This window comes from Nerophis ophidion, linkage group LG10 (assembly GCF_033978795.1).
Source record: "Nerophis ophidion isolate RoL-2023_Sa linkage group LG10, RoL_Noph_v1.0, whole genome shotgun sequence".
Lineage (NCBI taxonomy): Eukaryota > Metazoa > Chordata > Actinopteri > Syngnathiformes > Syngnathidae > Nerophis > Nerophis ophidion.
This window is the reverse complement of record NC_084620.1, coordinates 6,622,915-6,638,274: the sequence shown is the minus strand read 5'-3', so window position 1 is coordinate 6,638,274 and position 15,360 is coordinate 6,622,915. Positions and strand designations below refer to the sequence as shown.

The 15,360-nt window shown below is 41.0% G+C and overlaps 1 protein-coding gene across 1 annotated transcript in view; it reads left to right on the top strand.

Moving 5' to 3' along the window:
- Nucleotides 1-15,360, top strand: part of snd1 (staphylococcal nuclease and tudor domain containing 1) — a 315,742-nt gene that overhangs the window by 264,771 nt on the left and 35,611 nt on the right. Inside the window, exon 22 of the mRNA XM_061912195.1 lies at nt 6,686-6,889. Coding sequence (XP_061768179.1) covers nt 6,686-6,889 — 204 coding nt within the window. The remainder of the gene's footprint in view (nt 1-6,685; nt 6,890-15,360) is intronic.

Genomic DNA, 15,360 nt, shown 5'->3' with positions numbered 1-15,360 from the left:
CATACCAAGCGGAGGCGGATCAGCAGCGCAGAGATGTCCCCAGCCGATACACAGGCAAGCAGTACATGGCCACCGGATCGGACCGGACCCCCTCCACAAGGGAGAGTGGGACATAGAAGAAAAAGAAAAGAAACGGCAGATCAACTGGTCTAAAAAGGGAGTCTATTTAAAGGCTAGAGTATACAAATGAGTTTTAAGGTGAGACTTAAATGCTTCTACTGAGGTGGCATCTCGAACTGTTACCGGGAGGGCATTCCAGAGTACTGGAGCCCGAACGGAAAACGCTCTATAGCCCGCAGACTTTTTTTGGGCTTTGGGAATCACTAACAAGCCGGAGTCCTTTGAACGCAGATTTCTTGCCGGGACATATGGTACAATACAATCGGCAAGATAGGATGGAGCTAGACCGTGTAGTATTCTATACGTAAGTAGTAAAACCTTAAAGTCACATCTTAAGTGCACAGGAAGCCAGTGCAGGTGAGCCAGTACAGGCGTAATGTGATCAAACTTTCTTGTTCTTGTCAAAAGTCTAGCAGCCGCATTTTGTACCAACTGTAATCTTTTAATGCTAGACATGGGGAGACCCGAAAATAATACGTTACAGTAGTCGAGGCGAGACGTAACAAACGCATGGATAATGATCTCAGGAGCTTCCTGTTTCTGATCATTCCTAATTGGAGTCCACCTTTGGTAAATTCAGTGTGTTGGACTTAATTTAGAAAGGCACACACCTGTCTATATACAATGTCCCCCACATGGCAGAGCCGAAACCATGAATGAAGTCGAAGGAATCGTCCATAGACCTCTGAGACAGAATTGTGTCGAGGCACAAATCTAGGGAACAATATAGAAAAATATCTGCCTTGAAGGTCCCAATGAGCACAATAGCCTTCATTATTCGTAAATTAAAAAAGTTTGAAACCATTAGGACCCTTCGTAGAGCTGGCCGGCCGGCTACCTAAACTAAGCAGTTGGGGGAGAAGGGCCCTGGTGAGGGAAGTGACCAAGAACTTGATGGTCACTCTGTCAGAGCCACAACATTCCTCTGTGGAGAGAGGATAACCTTTAAGAAGGAAAACCATCTCTGCAGCAATCCACCAATCAGGCCTGTATGGTAGAGTGGCCAGATGGAAGCCATTTCTTCAAAACAACTGTTAAAATGCAATTAAGCAATCCTACTGTCAAAGCCTACGACAGTTGTTGAAGTGTAATTTCCCCTCGTTTGCATTGAGGTATTGTGTGGCAGAACGATCACTGGGGATCAACCTCTTACCGCCCGAAATAGTCAGAATCACCCACGTTAGCATTCCATTGAGTTGTAAACAAATGGCACAAATGAGTGTCTGAGACCAGGTTGTTTCTAACTCCTGTTATACAGTATCCGGCTTGTTAGTGATTCCCAAAGCCCAAAAAAAGTCTGCGGGCTATAGAGCGTTTTCCGTTCGGGCTCCAGTACTCTGGAATGCCCTCCCGGTAACAGTTCGAGATGCTACCTCAGTAGAAGCATTTAAGTCTCACCTTAAAACTCATTTGTATACTCTAGCCTTTAAATAGACTCCCTTTTTAGACCAGTTGATCTGCCGTTTCTTTTCTTTTTCTTCTATGTCCCACTCTCCCTTGTGGAGGGGGTCCGGTCCGATCCGGTGGCCATGTACTGCTTGCCTGTGTATCGGCTGGGGACATCTCTGCGCTGCTGATCCGCCTCCGCTTGGGATGGTTTCCTGCTGGCTCCGCTGTGAACGGGACTCTCGCTGCTGTGTTGGATCCGCTTTGGACTGGACTCTCGCGACTGTGTTGGATCCATTGTGGATTTAACTTTCACAGTATCATGTTGGACCTGCTCGACATCCATTGCTTTCCTCCTCTCTAAGGTTCTCATAGTCATCATTGTCACCGACGTCCCACTGGGTCATTATTGTCACCGATGTCCCACTGGGTGTGAGTTTTCCTTGCCCTTATGTGGGCCTACCGAGGATGTCGTGGTGGTTTGTGCAGCCCTTTGAGACACTAGTGATTTAGGGCTATATAAGTAAACATTGATTGATTGATTGATTGATTTGTTGGATGCTAAATTGTGTTTTCTTTTAGAAATGGTTCAAAGGACAGTTGTATGTGGGAGACAGGTGGCCTCGCAGACCACCTCCTCTGTTTAGGGATGGTTTTCAACCCTGACATATAATGGCTTCCCTCACTCCTCTTTCGTAACGTTCATCCTCCCTGTCCAGAATCTGTGCATTTTTGTTCTCAAAGGAGTGCTGTTCCTCCCTGAGTTGCAGGTAGACAACTGAGTCTTGGCCTGAAGAGTTTGCCCGTCTATGCTGTGCCATGTGTCAGCTTAGTGGTTGTTTTGTTTCCCCAATATATGAATCAGTGCATTCATCATTACATTACAGAGCATACACCAGATTGTTTTTATGGGTGTGGGCATGCACTCATCTTTGTTTCAGGGTGGTGTCTGCTTTGAAGTTTGCTGGGATGTTGTGTTGGTTAAAAATTCTTCTGAGTTTCTCATATAGACCTGATAAATATTGAATGACAATATTTTTGAGTCCGTCATATTTTTTACTCCTCATTCACTCTGCTCTTGTTTCTTCTGGACCTGGATTCACTTTACACAAATAACCAACTGAGGTAACCACAGGTTTTGAGGGCTTCCCTCACATTCCTATGGTTTTTCTCTCGCCTGTGGGCTGGTAGGAACATTTTCAGCTCTGTGTTGTAGTGTTCTAATAATGCCTAGTTTGTGTTCTGGTGGGTGGTGTGAGTAAATAGTAGGTATTGATCAGTTTGTGTGTGTTTTCGGGAGACCCCTGCATTGAGGCACTTGTTCTCTCCAATTTGGACACCATGTTCATGTAATTTCTTAGTTTTTTCTTTTAATACATTCACATATAATTCTTAATAAAAAATAATTCCATATTGTCATAATGTGGTATTGTGTGTAGAATTTTGAGGACAAAAAATAAATTTCTGTATTTTCTGGCGCAGTCGGAGAGTGGCCGTGCGCAACCCGAGGGTCCCTGGTTCAAATCCCACCTAGTACCAACCTCGTCACGTCCGTTGTGTCCTGAGCAAGACACTTCACCCTTGCTCCTGATGGGTGCTGGTTGGCGCCTTGCATGGCAGCTCCCTCCATCAGTGTGTGAATGTGTGTGTGAATGGGTAAATGTGGAAGTAATGTCAAAGCGCTTTGAGTACCTTGAAGGTAGAAAAGCGCTATACAAGTACAACCCATTTATCATTATTTATTTATATATTTGCAGCACCGTTCTATGAACTGCAGATTTATACGATGTGAAATTAGTTATGGGTTAGTTACGAAACTGAAACAATCCAAAAAGAATGCCCTTGTAAGTTAATAATACTAACAAAGGCATTTGTAAACGGTCAGCGTATTTGCTAATGCTAATTATACTAGCTTGATTACATTTGGATAGTACGTACAAATATGCATGAAAACACTCACACATACATCACACATGTTACAGTTTAGTAAATATGAATTTTATTAGTCATATTGTAAAACTTACAAATGTTGCTTGGAGTGATGAATGAAGAATATTTTTGAGCAGATACGCAATGGATGGTTATACTTACAGTTCAAGGCACGGAACAGGATGTACATTTTCAACCCACACCCCCTGCTGTGAGCGAACTCGTCCAAAAGATGACGTCATAGCACAAACAACAACGCACCTTTTTTATATTTGTCGGTGTAACATGAAAAGAAAATTATTTGTTGCATACAAAGCATTATGGCCATGAGCGAAGCAAAAACATATATTTACTGCACTGGTCAATAAGCTGCAGAGTTCATAGCGTAGGAAAAATATAGCGGCTTGTAGTCCCAAAAATACAGGAGGAAGTTGCAAACAGCCCCTTGAGCCTTTGTCATACCTTAAGACTTTGTCCTACCTTAAGATTGCCTGTACGCACTTTCGCTTGATATCCAAAAGGGACGCGCTAATGACAGTAGCATAGTTTAGCATAAAAATTATTTTTTTAATTTTTCCTTTGATTGAAATAAAGATTTTTTTAGTGCTGTTTTTATTTTTTAAATAGGAAAAAACAAAATATGAAATATTTCTAAAAAAAAGAAAAAAAACTACTTCAAAAAGTTGCAGAGTGGAATAATGGAGGTTGGGTAATTATACTCTTGAATAGGTCAATAATTAATGACAGCATTGATTTTGATACAGTAGACAAGAAGATGATTGCTGGCAGGACTTGGTTGAGTTTAATGAGTTAACACAAATATTTTATAAATATCTGTCATGTACTGGCCAAGATCATTTTAATTGCGTTTCAGCATTTTATTGGCAGTTTAACTCATTATGAAAATTATGTTTGTGGTTTTCTGGCATTATGTGATGGTTAAGGAGGCGCAATTACGGTACACTAAAACAATATTTTTAATCAGTAAGAATGAGGTGCATCCCATTTTCATGGAAATTGTAGAGTAAAATGCCAATGACTGTTTGTTAAAATAGCAGTTATAATGGGAGTCAATGGGGTTGAAGGAGTTCTTTAATAAAGTGCGTATACTTTGTTTATATCCTTTGTTTACATCCTATCGAACAACGTTGCAAAACACCCCACAATTCAGTTTAGTTCAGTTTATTTCCAACATGCATGCAGTGTAATGCATCACATATTTCTTCCAGTTGTTTCATTACAGCACGTCTGAAAAGGAGTAGGAAGAAGCTGAACTTATTTAATCTTACCCCTTTTCATACCATAGCAATTTTATCCTATTTCCTTTTTCTCTGTAACAGAACGAATAAATAAATAATATACTATAGTAAGTAAACAAATATTAAATACATAAATAATATTTATCTTAAAAAAGGGTTCAAGATATCCATCATAATTGTTTTTCTGTGTATTTCGTGACTTAAACTGAATCATATTGGTGCTTTGTTTCATTTATTCAGTTAATCTGTTCCATAATTTAATTCCAATGTTTTAAGTGTTGTATGAGCATACAAATGTTTTGAATTATAGTTTCCTTTAAGGTTATATTTCAATTATTTTGTTGAGAAGAATTATTGGGTAGCAGGTTACAGTTTGCTTTGTACATCAGTTTAGCTGTTTGCAAATGCACCAAATTGTTGAAGTTCATTATGTGATTCAATAGATAAAGGGTGTGTATGTTCTTTATATCCAACATTATGTATTATTCTAATTGATCTTTTTTGTAACACGGTTAATTAGTGAATGAAGCGCATATTTGTAGTTGTTTCCCCATATTTCTACACAATAACTCAGATATGATAACACTAGCAAGCATTAAAGAATATGAAGGGATTTTTGGTCCAAAACATGATAGGGTGAGAAGCTCTGTCATCCGGGAGGGACTCAAAGTAAAGCCGCTGCTCCTTCACATCGAGAGGAGCCAGATGAGGTGGTTCGGGCATCTGGTCAGGATGCCACCCGAACGCCTCCCTAGGGAGGTGTTTAGGGCACGTCCGACCGATAGGAGGCCACGGGGAAGACCCAGGACTCGTTGGGAAGACTATGTCTCCCGGCTGGCCTGGGAACGCCTCGTGATCCCCCGGGAAGAGCTAGACAAAGTGGCTGGGGAGAGGGAAGTCTGGGTTTCCCTGCTTAGGCTGTTGCCCCCGCGACCCGACCTCGGAAAAGCGGAAGATGATGGATGGATGGAACATGTTTTGCTTTATTGATTATTGACATGTTTCTTGCTTCTTTATAGTTTATATTTTTTTACATGACGTTTCCAGTTCATTTTGTCATTTATTATTATACCCAAAAATGTGTTTTCTTTTATCTTTTCAATGTCTACTCTGTCTGTTTGTAATTGTTTGACTTTCTCTTCTACTGTTACCAATTAGCATTATTTTAGTTTAACTAAGATTCAAATATAATCTGTTTTTGTCAAACCATCTTTTTAATTTGTTTATTTCTTGTGTTATTATTTGTATTAGCTTTTGTGTATTCTCTCTTGAACAAAACACAGTTGTATCATCTGCAAATATTACATTGCAATCATGTTAAAAACTATTTTAATCTCCCTTGGAAAATTTTAGACCACTAGCCTTCAAGCCCCTGTGACTCGTCATGGTTTCACCAACATTTGTACCAAACAGAGCTCTTAACATCACAAATATCTCAGGGTGGTGAAAAAAACTAACTATGGAGTTAAAATTAGCCGGAAGAAGACGGTGTTGTACCATCCATACACACACTATGACGACACACGTACACATGACAAGAACAACCTGGATTGATACAGGTTTTACAAACTTAAAGTGTATTTTTCATTGATTGCAATAACATATTTACAAGTGTTTGTATAACTCCATGCTCCATGATTTTCATACAACCAAAAAAAGGAATGTCCAAGTCTCAAAGTGTCATTTACGTCTGAAACACCAGGGCCTTACGCAAGGTGTGTGTGTCCAGAGTGGCAATTAAGAGAAATGTAATTTACATAAACCGCGTAAAAAAATACATAAGCGCAAATTGGTCAACAGGGCCCAAAATATGTGCCTTTTATAGTAAATTAAAGCTATTACATAAAACAGTTTGTCATGTATATATTTTTTTTCGTTTGGATGTTCATAAAGGTCTTTAAATTTGATCTTAAAAAATGTGCAAATACCCCGTTAATGATGATCTATTACATCATTTGCATGAGTGATGGCAACATTCTTTCTCCGTGCAGGAGGACGCCCGTGCTGACGTGGTGGACTGCGTGGTGCGCGACATCCACAACAACCAGTGCCAGCTCAATGTGGAATACTCGGGTGCCACCTGCCCGCACGTCATAATACGGTTTGGCGAAGACAGTGACGACGTGGGCCTCAGCCTGGTCAAAGAGGGCCTGGTCATGGTGGACGCGCGCAAGGAGAAGCACCTGCAGAAGATGGTCAGTATGCTGTTGAAAGCAGGCACCCCTAAGGCCGCGTTTACACTAAGGTTATCCAGGTTAAATCCCACCTAACCTTATCCGTGTCCACACACACACACACACACACACCCCGCCCCCATGCGACCTAATACGCATGCGCGGAAAATGCGCACATCATAGTCACCTCCAGTGTTGGTTTTTGTGAAAGTTCTTAAATTTAACTTATCTGAACAATATCCAGTGTTGTGGGATTTCAGTTAACTGGTATTCAGTGGGCTGTGGTAGTGACTCAAACATGAGACATCATAAATTAATCAAATCTTTATTAGACACATAAAAAATGTGATGGAGAACGTTTTACATCAATCAAACGAGGGATCTACATATGTGGTCGGGACACTCCTCACACTTTTGCCTTCACCTTCATTGTCCATTTGTTTTTGGTGACTTTACATACTCCGGACCTAGACGTTGGGGCCGCGACATACATGGTGGACGATAACTGATACAGTCTGCTTTGCCAGTCCAAATGCATTCGCTGTTTTCAGTATTTTTTCCTCGACAGCAAGGTAATACAAATCAATCAATCAATCAAATCAATGTTTACTTATATAGCCCTAAATCACTAGTGTCTCAAAGGGCTGCACAAACCACCACGACATCCTCGGTAGGCCCACATAAGGGCAAGGAAAACTCACACCCAGTGGGACATTGGTGACAATAATGACCCAGTGGGACGTCGGTGACAATGATGACTATGAGAACCTTAGAAAGGAGGAAAGCAATGGATGTCGAGCGGATCTAACATGATACTGTGAAAGTTCAATCCACAATGGATACAACACAGTCGCGAGAGTCCAGTCCAAAGAGGATCCAAGACACAGCAGCGAGAGTCCCGTTCACAGCGGAGCCAGCAGGAAACCATCCCAAGCGTAGGCGGACCAGCAGCGCAGAGATGTCCCCAGCCGATACACAGGCGAGCAGTACATGGCCACCGGATCGGACCGGACCCCCTCCACACGGGAGAGTGGGACATAGAAGAAAAAGAAAGGAGTCAGTTAAATTAGAACACGTTTTTTCTGCTTTGAGTGTTTCAGAGTTGGACATGTGTTTTACTGAGGTGGCTAACTATGATGCGTGCAGTTTATCAAAGCAACAAACAAACAATCGGAAAATCCCCGTTACTGAGGTGGCTAACCATGATGTGTGCAGTTTATCAAAGCAACAAACAAACTGACTCCTTACCCAGACAATACAATACAATACAATACAAAGCACATGCTACCTTTTTTTTTTTTATCACATCCACGAGAGCTCGCATTCTCGTTGACTCTCCTTCGACAAATGGACAAAGTTTTTCGCAGAGTAGAGTCACAACTGACCTGGACATTTGAAACTTCTCTTGCCTTCAGAGAAGTGTTGTATCGGAAATAGCTGCAATCGCTTTCTCTTAAGGTATTCATGTGTGATTTCCACTGACGGAAGGAGAAATACGTGCATGTCTGGATGACTCACCTTCATATTTCCAGTGGTTAGCGCCGAGTTATGAAACCGCTTTATTATGAAGCTGGCTGTGGCGCGCTTTTTCTGACATCACTTCCTGTGTGGAGCGCGGTCTTTCTTGCGTCACTTCCTCTTTGAACTCTTATTGTAAATGAGAGATTTAAGAAATACACAGTGCACTTATCGGTGTAAAAAATTGTCCGAGGAGTGGCACCTAAACGATAGTGTGGCTCAAACGGGGTTTAGGCTAAATAATTATTCGTTAAAGTGGTTATCCGGCTTGGTGTAAACATAGCCTAGTCCACATCGACCCCCCTGTTTCCTTCAGGTGGGTTGATGTGGACATGGTTGAGGATTATAAATACCTCGGAGTACACATCGACAACAAGCTGAATGGGTCAAAACAAGCTGAGGCCCTCTACAAGAAGGGAGGCTAGGATCCTTCAACGTCTGTACAAAGATGTTGAAGATTTTCTACGAGTCGGTGGTGGCGACTTGTACGCCGTGGCTTGCTAGGGCAGCGGGCTGAGAGTGAGGGACACAAACACACTCGAAAAGCTGGTAGAGAAGATCAGTAACGTGTTGGGAGCGGAGCTAGACTCTTTGGCGGTGGTGTCAGAGAGGAGAAATCTGGCAAAACTCCTAGCCATTGTGGACAACACCTCCCACCCACTACACTCGGACCTTGCGGAGAGAATGAGCACGTTCAGTGGAAGGCTCAGACTCCCAAAATGTAACACGGAACGACACAGGAGGTCCTTCATACCGACAGCCATCAGACTGTATAATACATAAAGTGGGGCAAAAAAGTTTTTAGTCAGCCACCGATTGTGCAAGTTCTCCAACTTAAAATGATGACAGAGGTCTGTAATTTTCATCATAGGTACACTTCAACGGTAAGGGACAGAATGTGAAAAAAAACAAACAAACAGGAATTCACATTGTAAGAATTTTAAAGAATTTATTTGTAAATTATGGTGGAAAATAGGTATTTGGTCACTTCCATCAAGGAAGATCTCTGGCTCTCACAGACCTGTAACTTCTTCTTTAAGAAGCTCTTCTGTCCTCCACTCTTTACCTGTATTAATGGAACCTGTTTAAACTCGTTATCTGTATAAAAGACACCTGTCCACAGCCTCAAACAGTCTAACTCCAAACTCCACTATGGCCAAGACCATAGTGTCGAAGGACACCAGGAAAATAATTGTAGACCTGCACCAGACTGGGAAGAGTGAATCTATAATAGGCAAGCAGTTTGGTGTGAAAAAATCAACTGTGGGAGCAATTATCAGAAAATGGAAGACATACAAGACCACTGATAATCTCCCTCGATGTCGGGCTCCACGCAAGATCTCATCCCGTGGGGTAAAAATGATCATGAGAACGGTGAGCAAAAATCCCACAACCACACGGGGTACCTGGTGAATGACCTGCAGAGAGCTGGGACCAAAGTAACAAAGGTTACCATCAGTAACACACTACGCCGACAGGGAATCAAATCCTGCAGTGCCAGACGTGTCTCCCTGCTTAAGCCAGTGCATGTCCAGGCCCATCTGAAGTTTGCCAGAAAGCACATGGATGATACAGCAGAGGATTGGGATAATGTCATGTGGTAAGATAAAACCAAAATATAATTTTTTGGTATAAACTCAACTCGTCGTGTTTGGAGGAAGAAGAATGTTGCATCCCAAGACCACCATACCTACTGTGAAGCATGGGGGTGGAAACATCATGCTTTGGGGCTGTTTTTCTGCTAAGGGGACAGGACGATTGATACGTGTTAAGGAAAGAATGAATGGGGCCATGTATCGTGAGATTTTGAGCCAAAACCTCCTTCCATCAGTGAGAGCTTTGAAGATGACACGTTACTAGGTCTTCCAACAGGACATTGATCTCAAACACACCGCCCGAGCAACGAAGGAGTGGCTCCGTAAGAAGAATTTGAAAGTCCTGGAGTGGCCTAGCCAGTCTCCAGACCTCAACCCCATAGAAAGTCTGTGGAGCGAGTTGAAAGTCCGTGTTGCTCGGCGACAGCCCCAAAACATCACTGCTCTCGAAAAGATCTGCATAGAGGATTGGGCCAAAATACCAGCTACTGTGTGTTGAAACCTGGTAAAGACCTATAGTAATCGTATGACCTCTGTTTTTGCCAACAAAGTTTATATTACAAAGTATTGAGTTGAATTTGTATTCTTATTTATTTATTTTCCACCATCATTTACAAATAAATTATTTAAAATTCCTGTGAATTTCTGGATTTTTTTTTTTTCACATTCTGTCTCTCACAGTTGAAGTGTACCTATGATGAAAATTACAGACCTCTGTCATCATTTTAAGTGGGAGAACTTGCACAATCGGTGGCTGACTAAATACTTTTTTGCCCCACTGTATGTTCCTTCTTGACTGCACTTAAATGTAGAATTTATGTAGAATATATTTATATATTTCATATATATATATATATAAATAAATAAATAAATGGGTTGTACTTGTATAGCGCTTTTCTACCTTCAAGGTACTCAAAGCGCTTTGACACTACTTCCACATTTACCCATTCACACACACATTCACACACTGATGGAGGGAGCTGCCATGCAAGGCGCCAACCAGCACCCATCAGGAGCAAGGGTGAAGTGTCTTGCTCAGGACACAACGGACGTGACGTGGTTTATTGTGAGCAAACTGTGGTGCTGAATTTCCCCCAGGGATCAATAAAGTACTTTCTATTCTATTCTATACCTTACACCCCACCCCTCAATTGACAGCCATGTTCTCAAGCAGCACAGCCCTCTTTTAGTCCCCTCTTGATTATGTTAATTTCTACCCTGCAGACTCACAGCTACTCCGCATATTGTTAAGATAAAGAAAAATGTAGGACTTGCTCGCCGCGTGCAATTACAGCCAGCAAATGCCCTCCAATATCACTCACTCTGCCACTTATTGGAGAAATATGAGCACCATCATCTAATTGCTCATAAACATTTTAAAATGCACGTTCCTTTAAGTCATTTGCTGTCTATTTTCCGCAATCAGTCACACGCCCAAATGCGCAGATAAAAGCACTTTGTGCCTCGCTGTCCGTCAATAAATCCTTCGGCATCAATGTCCCGACCTCTGACCTTTTAAGAATAGCCGCCGGATCATTATGTAGTCTGGAGGTAATGGACTTTATAGACAAAAGACGCCGATGACAACCCTCCCAGCAACAGGACTAATAGGCTTATGGACTTTTGTTGGATGTAATGGTTTCTCTTTAGTATTCCAGCTCAGCGTCTGGTGCCCCTCCACCAACAACACCACCCGCCCTGTCGTTCCCCGGGATTTTTTTCATCTGGAGAAAGCCTAACAAGCTGCAGTGTTGCCGATGTGCTTACAAGTGTGTGTTATAGTAAGCCGCGCGGTGCCGCTCGCTCGTAATTCCATGCCGCTTCCCCCGCTAAAAAAAAAATCCTCCAAATTTCTTACACTGCAAAAAAAAACAAAAAATCAGGCCACTTGAAATCTTTAAATAGGCTCTGATATATGGTTGTTAGATTGGTACCGAGAGTCCATCCTCAGTGACTGTTTTGAATTATGAGTATTGGTCAATTGTGTCAAACAAATCATTTTTATGCAGCTGCTGTCAATCAGAGTCACTGAGGAGAAGTTAATAGGGCTTAGCCTTGTCTAGTTAAAATACATTCTGGAAGCTTCCGCAGTACACACTGTAAGATTTACAGTTGCTCACTACATGCAACTGTATGTATGCATTTCATCCTGGAATAATGTTAAGACATTCATGCTGACTCATCGAAGATAAATATACAATATATTGCAGCATAAAAGGGATTCACATCTCTTTAACCTTTCTCCACTTTGTCACGATAATTTGAAGAACAACGTAAAAGGACACATTGTGAAGTCAAAGAAAAATGGCACGAGTTTAATGTTCAATCACAGCTGTCTGTCAAAGCTGGAATTTCTCTACCAGCTTTGCACACCTAAGACAAAAATTATTGCCTATTTACCAAACAGCTTAAGCTCAGACAGTGACTTAATAAGGTGATGTGGGGGAAAAGGAACAGGGGGAAACGTATAGTACAGTTTATGCGTATCACACCAGTTACTGCAGTATCGTCACACAAAAAGAAACTCACCTTAATGTAGAATCTGTAGGACCGCTGTCCTTGTTTCCTTGTAACTAGTTTCACTAGCTTACCATAACCATGCACAATAATCGGTTGTCAAGTATCCGATCCCATTTTTTTTCAAACAATACCGATATTGGAGTCTTGCACATTGGATGAAACCAATATTAATCTATCAGCAGGCATCATACTGTTTTCCTTGGACTGTATTCTTCCCAAAATTCTCTTAACAAACCTCTGAAGCTGTCGAAACAGGTGTATTTGTACTGAGATTTGATTTGGCGAACACACAGGTGGACTCTTATTTGATAATGGGTCAACATTCCATCATACAGTAATCCTCAGGCAACTTCTGAAGCCAATTAATTGCGCGGAAAAGAGGGCGCTGAATATTTTTCAACAATAGACTTCTTGTTTTATATTAGTATATACAGTAGTACTTCAGGATACGAGTTAATTCGCAAGTTCACTTGTATTGCGAAACAGCGTCGGCCATTTAAATATTTCGAAATCAATTTTAATCGATGCTTATCCCCTTTTGGGGACGGCATGGCTCAGTTGCTAGAGTGGCCGCTTTGTAACCGGCTGGTGAGCTCATGTCGAGGTGTCCTTGAGCAATACAAAGAACTCTTAACTGTTCCTGATGGGTCAAGGTTAGCGCCTTACATGGCAGTTTTCACCATCAGTATTACACAATTACGTTGCAAAACATAATTACATTGCACACAATTTTAACGTGGAACATGTCTTCTAAAAATGAATTGTATGAAAAACAATACCAATAGAAAGTAGTACAAACAAGTAAAGTAGTTTTATGAAGTAGTGTAGTAATGATGTATAGCAGTGGTCCCCAACCACCGGGCCGCGGCTCGATTGGTACCCGGCCGCAAAATAATTTTTTATTAATTTTTTTTTTTTTTTTTAATTAAAAAAAAAATAATATATATACATATTTTTTTTTGATTAAATAAACACAAAAAAACTCCCATTTTCATGACAAAAACCTCCCTTTTTCATGACAAAGAAAAAAATTAAATAATAAAAGAATCCATCCCCAGACCAAAAGCCCCCGAAAACGCCCAACCCCCCCAACACCCCAACCAAAAAACCTCCCATTTTCATGACAAAAACCTTCCTTTTTCATGACAAAGAAAAAATAATAATAATAAAAGAATCCATCCCCTGACCAAAAACCCCCGCCCGCCCTACCCCCGCCCCCAACACACCCCGCCGGGCCGCGGGACAAATTATCATGTGTTGACTGGTCCGCAGCTACAAAAAGGTTGGGGACCACTGATGTACAGCATTGACTAGGTATGGGAATTGATAAGATTTTTCCGGTTCCGATTCCACTTTCGATTCTGCTTAACGATTCGCTTCTTTATCGGTTATTGTATCGATTCTTATTTGAGGGGGAAAAAAAGGTGCATTATCCTCTATTTCTTTTAATTTAGAACTAACGTGATCTTACAAAGCTGACAGTGAGGTTTTAAGAGGTGTATAGAATAGAAAAACTCTTGAAAATAAATGAATCAATTATTTCTGTAGAATGAAACAAAATAAGAAATGTGTGGAAATACCCAAGAATGTAACATTTTTTTAACTTTTAGGAATAGTTGTCATCTGCCTAGAAAATACACCATGCAAAGGGTTTTTTTTAGATTTACAAGGTGAAACAATACCGTCACTATATGCAGCATGAGATATTTTAAAGCTTTTTTGGATGTAATGTTGATGATTATGGCTTACATCTTTTGATCACCTTGAATTGAAAATCTCGAAAAATGTGGGGTTTTCAAAAACTGTAAATCAGAATCATCAACTTTGATGATAAAGGCTTTAATGTAGGGCTGGGCGATATGGCCTTTTTTTAATATCTCGATATTTTAGAGTGAAGTGAATTATATTTATATAGCGCTTTTCTCTAGTGACTCAAAGCGCTTTACATAGTGAAACCCAATGGCTAAGTTACATTTAAACCACTGTGGGTGGCACTGGGAGCAGGTGGGTAAAGTGTCTTGCCCAAGGACACAACGGCAGTGACAAGGATGGTGGAAGCGGGAATCGAACCTGCAACCGTCAAGTTGCTGGCACGGCCACTCTACCAACCGAGAATGCGATTAATCAACTCCTCGTTGAGTCATACCTCAGTTTGCTGATAAAGCTCTCTCCTTCTCGTGATAAGTCGGTGGCATCTACTGAGATTGTAGGTCATATCGCGATACACGATATATACCTCGATATTTTGCCTTAGCCTTGAATGAACACTTGATGCTTATCACAGCAGTATGATGATTCTATGTGTCTACATTAAAACATTCTTGTTCATACTGCATTAATATATGCTCATTGTAAACTTTCATGCAGAGAAGGATATCACAACTAAGTCAATTGACCAAAACTGTATTTATTAAACAGTTATTGAGCAGTGGCACACACCCATTCATGTAATAAAAAGTGCAAGATTGTCAGAGACATTGTAAAACAAGCTATGAGTGCACTTATGCACAAGATGTCACTAAGATGACATATCAAAACAACACTAAATTAAAGTGCACTTTTTGTACAGAATGCCACTACAATAGTTTAAAACTAATAAAGTGCACTTTTGTGCATGAGTTTGTGGGCGTTTGGCACAGAATGGAGATGTTAACATTCGGAGTAAACACTCTTCATTCTCTAGCACGGGTAGGGAACCTATGGCTCTAGAGCCAGATGTGGCTCTTTTGATGACTGCATCTGGCTCTCAGATAAATCTTAGCTGACATTGCTTAACACGATAGGTAATGAATAATTCTGCTGGTAATCACAGTGTTAAAATAACGTTCAAATTATAAAACATTCTCATGCATTTTAATC